The sequence below is a fragment of the Chaetura pelagica genome, unplaced genomic scaffold (assembly GCF_000747805.2).
Source record: "Chaetura pelagica isolate M959 unplaced genomic scaffold, ChaPel_1.0 scaffold301, whole genome shotgun sequence".
Classification (NCBI taxonomy): domain Eukaryota; kingdom Metazoa; phylum Chordata; class Aves; order Apodiformes; family Apodidae; genus Chaetura; species Chaetura pelagica.
Window position 1 is genome coordinate 361,371 of NW_009952150.1, and position 5,491 is coordinate 366,861.

At 60.8% G+C, this 5,491-nt stretch overlaps 1 protein-coding gene across 1 annotated transcript in view; it reads right to left on the reverse strand.

Annotated features, from left to right (window-relative positions):
* Positions 1 to 223: 223 nt before the first annotated feature.
* SMTN (smoothelin) overlaps positions 224 to 5,491 on the reverse strand; it is a 9,511-nt gene continuing 4,243 nt past the window's right edge. Inside the window, exons 4-12 of the mRNA XM_010006456.1 lie at positions 4,000 to 4,155; positions 3,835 to 3,910; positions 3,389 to 3,553; positions 2,837 to 2,899; positions 2,606 to 2,669; positions 2,106 to 2,276; positions 1,907 to 2,030; positions 1,684 to 1,835; positions 224 to 368 (exon numbers count right to left, since the gene is read on the reverse strand). Coding sequence (XP_010004758.1) covers positions 224 to 368; positions 1,684 to 1,835; positions 1,907 to 2,030; positions 2,106 to 2,276; positions 2,606 to 2,669; positions 2,837 to 2,899; positions 3,389 to 3,553; positions 3,835 to 3,910; positions 4,000 to 4,155 — 1,116 coding nt within the window. The remainder of the gene's footprint in view (positions 369 to 1,683; positions 1,836 to 1,906; positions 2,031 to 2,105; positions 2,277 to 2,605; positions 2,670 to 2,836; positions 2,900 to 3,388; positions 3,554 to 3,834; positions 3,911 to 3,999; positions 4,156 to 5,491) is intronic.

The window sequence follows — 5,491 nt, forward strand, 5'->3', positions numbered from 1 at the left end:
GCGGGGGCCTAGCCAGCCACCTCCACCCTTCTGGTCACAGCTTCGCCCTGGCAGCTGACACCACCAGGACTCGCCCCTCGCCCACAGGCGTCCCCCAGCCTCTTCCCCAGCCATGTTGTCCACTTGCCAGCCCCTGTGGCAAGTGAGGGCCGTGAGGGTGTGGCATGGGCAGGTATTTGGACGGGAAGGTTCTCACCATCGCTCCCAGGGGGGTGAAAATGGGCTACGACTTTTTGGTTTTTACCAGCCCCTTCTGGACCAGGCAGCGATAGAATTCCTGAATGTATGTGTACACACACTTCCAATCTGGCTCGCGCATCCGGACCATGTCCTCCACGTCCAGCAACTGCGGACAGTCTGTGTGCTTCCTGGGGGCAGGGAGAGAGGGGCAAGCAAGTGACAGCAGCCCAGTCGGGGAGGGGAAGAAGAGAGAAAACAAGAGACATGGATCAGTGCAGTTCCCATCCCTCCCCCCGGGCAGATGCTGCTCTGCTCTTGCATGCTCTGGGGTGCACGATGCAGGGGCAGGAGGGCTCTGGGCACCACCGTGCCAAGGCCATTCAGTGAGATTTGGGGGAGCACAAGCGCGGGATGGGAAGGGTGGGTGAGCAGCATGGAGAGGTGTGAGGTCCAGAAAGAAGGACAGATGGAGGTGGAAGAGGAGTGAGGTGTTCTGGCGCAGGGTGCTCAGGGAGCAGGTTCCAGAGCGGAGCGGCGCTCTATATAGCCCTGATATAGACCCGCCGGGAGAACAGGCAGGGCGAGCCCAGCCCTCCTGCCCAGCTCCACTTGGAACCACGAGACACAGCCCTGGTGCAGGAAGCTTGGGAGAAGATGCTCACAAGAGCTGGAGGAGGAGGAAGGACGAGAGGGCCACCTGGCTTCCAGGCTGGAGAGATCGATGGCTCTCTCAAGTCCACGCACTGATTTCCCAATTAAGGCAAAAAGTCCATCACCAGGAGCACCAAGAGCCAGGCACATGGCCCCCTTCTCACTCCACCGAACAGCACAACGGCACTGAGAGAGCTCGTGGGAGCTCCCAGCTCACACCACCGCCCCAGGCACTGGCCGGGATGGGACCTCCAGCCACCCGGCCCTGCCCCTGGGCAGGGTGCTGGAAAGGAGGGGGAGTGGATGGGAGAGAGACAGAAGGAAGGAGAGAGGGGCTGGCTGCCAGCCCTCCAGCTGGATGCGCTCCCGTCTCTCGGCACCCAGGAAAACCAGAAGCAAAAAGGGAAGGGAAAAGACTTGACAAGCTGCAACGGTGTTTTAGCCCCTACAACTGTGAACTGTGCACCTGGCACGGACAAACCCCACTCCCCAGGGGCTGCAGTCCCACACCCAGCACCCTGGGATGGGAAGTATTGCCTGCAGCTGGGTGGGCTTGGGGGGGCTGCTGCCCTGCCTTTGGGCACTCTGCCCCACACCCAGAAAGCTCAGACACCCCTGCCCATCCTTGCCCCATTAGACTGGGCTGCTCTGGCCTCTTCTGGCTCTGTTCGCACAGCCACTGCTTTCCCGCTCAGTGTCCAAATCTTGTTCTATGACATGAGGGGAGCAATGCTGATGGGTGCCCACCTCCAGTGCCATTGCCTCTGCCTGTCCCCCCAGTCACCCAGGCGCTGCACAGGAGAGTGATCCTGAGCCACCCCAACCCTATGTGATGGCATGAGAGCTACGTACTCTGCGGAGGAGAAGGCCACCTCAAAGTTATGGCGGCGGTTCTGAGGTGTCAGCTGGCTGTAGTCAAATGCATCGGGGAAGAAGTTGTGGACCAAGGCACAGAAGGCCATGCCATCACTCCAGCTGGATGAAAAGTTCTGGATGTCCACATGCTGTGAGGGCAAAAGAGTTATCAAGGGGTAGAGCAACTGGCCCTGGGGACAGGAAAGGAGATAGCACTCACCTCATAACCCCGGGTCTTGGCTCTGCACCAGTCCAGCAACATCTGCTTGATGCTGTTGGCGTTGGGCACGCCAAAGCTGGAGGAGCGCTGCACGGCGGTGCGCGCCACCGTGGGGCTTGGTGAGCTGCGGCAGAAGGAGTAGGGTGTTATCCACACAGCCATCGCTGCCCCAGCCTGCCTGCCCCTGGCCCAACCTCACCTCCCACCCTCCTTCTGCAGCTTCTCCATCATGGCCTTGCGAGCCTGCGAGGCCGATGTCTTGGGCAGGCTCTGAGCTTTCATCAACTCCTTCTTCTTCTCTGCCTGGCGACGCTCCAGCGCAGCAAGGCTGCTCTGCCTGGTGGCACTCTCGTCTTCACGGTCAAAGATGCTGGGGGAGAGACAGACCAAGCTAAGAGGGCCACAAGCAGCCCGGGGAGGGCATGTGGTGGCTTCAGCCTGTTGCCAGCCCTGGAGCTTTGCAGACCTCTATGTTTTCTTAGGACAGGAGTGACTTCAGGTCCCCAGCTGGCAGACACATCTCCATGCCTATGGAGGGACCCATGGCAACTGCTGGAGACAGTGAGCATACCCCAAGGACCAGAGAGCTTTTGGGGACATCTCTGCACAGGGACACTGCAGCTTGGCAGAGAGGTCTGTGCAAGCAGACAGCTGACATGGACTTCTTGGGGCTGGCCCTGGGGAGGTGCTGCTGCTCACCTGCCTGTCTTCTTGGATGAGGAGCTGTAAGATGATTTTGTTTGAACAAACGTGCTGCTGCCATCTGCAGAGAGAGAGAAAGAGAGAGGCCTTGGGTAGGAGCAGAGAGAAGCAGCACTGGGCAGGTGGGGGGCTCTGCCCATGCCATAAGCAGGGATGGCTCAGAGGCAGCAATGCCCCTGGGGTGATGCCCAGAGGATGCCATGGAGAAAGGGCACCAAAAGCTCCTACTGTCTGATCTCTTCAGGTAACTTGACTCCATGGTTGTGGTTCGGGAGGTCTTGGTGCCATCACCTGCAGGGGGCAAGGACACAGGGGATCAGCTAGGGCCAGGGCATTCAGCACCCACAGCCACCCTCTGCTGTTAAGCTCTTCTGCATCCATGTAGCACAACAAGGACAAGTCCCAGGTGGAGCAGCCAGAGGGGGGACAGAGGGCATGTGCTTCCCAGGCAGAGCCAAGGCGACAGTGCAAAACTGCAGGCAGCTGCAGCATCTCTCAGCCCGCTGCAGCGACTCTTGGCTTGAGCTACCCAGGGACTGGGAGAGCAGAGGCACAGGGGACAGGAAACAGGACTTAGGTGTAAACAAGGCCCCTTCCACCCTGAAGGTGCAGAGAGCTGCATGGGTGAGCCCAAGGACAGACAACAGAAACAACCCTGAACCACGGTCACGCTCCCAGTGGCGTCTAGTGGTGAGTGCAACAAAGAAGCAGTGCTGGCCAAGTGCTGGTCAAGGCTCCACATGGACCCCCAAGCCCTGCACCCCACGGCCCAGCCCATACTAGACTGGACAAGGCGCTCAGTCTTTGTGACGGTGCTGTGTGCTGAGCCATCTGCTGACTGGGTGCTCTGCGTGGTGGTGGTCTCCGTGTCGTGGCTGGTCCTCCCTGCTGAAGCCTGACTTCTCATCTCCTGCAGCCGCTGGTCCTGCTCTTTCTCCCGCTGGTCTGCAAATGTGGTGGGAGACGGTGTCAACAGCGAGAGGCTGGGGTGGCAGGCATGCTCCTCACCACACCAGCTGTCCTCCTGGCTGCTGCCAGTCCAGAACTACCTCATAGGGAAGACTATGTCCACAATCAGAGATGCAGACCAAACATGCCCACCTGCTTCACCACAGGTGGATGGTCCCTGTGCCAGTACCCTGCCTTAGGTCCAGTATCCTGCTGACTCCACCTGCAAAGCTACCACCAGAGCACCAACCCCTGCAGTGGTCACTGTCCCCAAGTACCTCGCTTGCGCTGGCGCAGCTCCCGCATGGCATTTCGGATCAGTCGTCGCTCTTCAAAGTCTGTTGTCTGATCCAGCTGCAGAAGGTGGAGGTCAGCATCACCTGTCTGCCACCAGCTTGGGGTCCCCTCACCTTCCCCCAGGAGCCCACAGGCAGTGGAGGTACCATCTTATCCAGAACATCCTCATCCTCGATCCTGTTCAGCTCTTCAACATTCAGCTTGCTCCTTCTCTCCAGCTCCCTGACTTGGACCTTCTCCATGCCATTGGGCAGCTTGGGCTCCAGCCTTGGTGCCAGCTGCTCCACCATCTCTGGCTCCACCTACAAGGACAGCACCACGCAACTGAGTGACCTGCCAGCTTGCTGTTCCCCCCCACCCCCGCCAGGTTGCTCAAGGTCCAAGCTCCCCATTGCCCTCACACCTTCTCAGTGCCACAGGCAGGGGAACCCTGGAAATACGCCACATGTGGTGCAAGAGCTCACAGCTGGTGGGATGCTGCCAGCACCCGCAGCAACCAAGGCAGGCAGGGTAACACAACACCCCCCACACATGGCAGCCCCTGCCCTGGGAGGGCCTGGCAGTCTCTAACTGCTCCCAGTCTGGTTGCCAAAATGTCCCCAAATGTTTCCCATCACCACAGGCTCCCGGAGCCCTCCAGCAGGTAGGGGCTGCCTGGACACTCTGGGTGGGCAGGGTCTGGTGCCCAGCGGTGGGCAAGATGTAGGCAAGGCGAGTGTGCACCATTAGCAACACAAGGGGTTTCCAGGGAATTAAAAGGACTTAGTGCAGAGAAGAGCTCGTACAGGAGATCAAGAGCCTCCCCCACACCCCTGCTCAGGATCTAGGCCAGCTCGGCCCCTGCCAGAGCAAAGCCACGATGCCAAGTCCCTTTCAGCACAACCCCCCAGCAATGTGTGGCAGGCAGCTGGTCAGGCCCGGAATAGGACAGGGGAGGCAGCAGGCAGGAGGGACCAACATAGGGCCAGAGCAGCCCTGATACACACCTGGTCCCATCCTGCATCCCACTGCCCCAGCCCAGCACCCAGCCCACGGCAAAGCTGCCGGCAAGAGGGGACACCAGCCATGTGCGCCCTTGCCACCACCTGTGTCCTGCCACTGCTGTGCGTGGGCAGGACAGCTGCCTGCAGCCTGCCTGCCAGGCCGGCATGCCGGCAATGCGGAGCAGGCAGGCAGCATTTGCTTCCATCAGCAGCGAGCCCAAAGGGTGGCAGATCCTGCTGACACCGTATGGCCTGTGCACTGCAGCCACGGCCCTGCCTCGTGCCGGGGGCTTTGCCTTGGCTCCAGACACCCCTGGAGCTGCTAGAACCCTGTAGGTTGGTGCCATCCGCCCACCCCCCCCACCGGGCACTGACAATGGGCTGGGCTGCCCACACTCACACCACTGTTGCTCCGGGAGAGGTGTAAGGTCGATTGCTGGCGCGTGCTGGAGAAAGCAGGGGGATGGGCTACAGGGCTGCTGGGCTCCTCGGTGCCCTCAAAGTGGGCGCAAGGATCCTGTGCTTCCAGAAAGAGGGTACTGAGGTCCTCCCCAGGGGGCTCCAGCCGCAGCGCCAGCAGGGCGCGGCGGCGGCCCAGGCGCGCCAGCTCTGCCCGCAGCTCCAGGTGCTCCTCCTGCAGCTCCCACAGCACCCG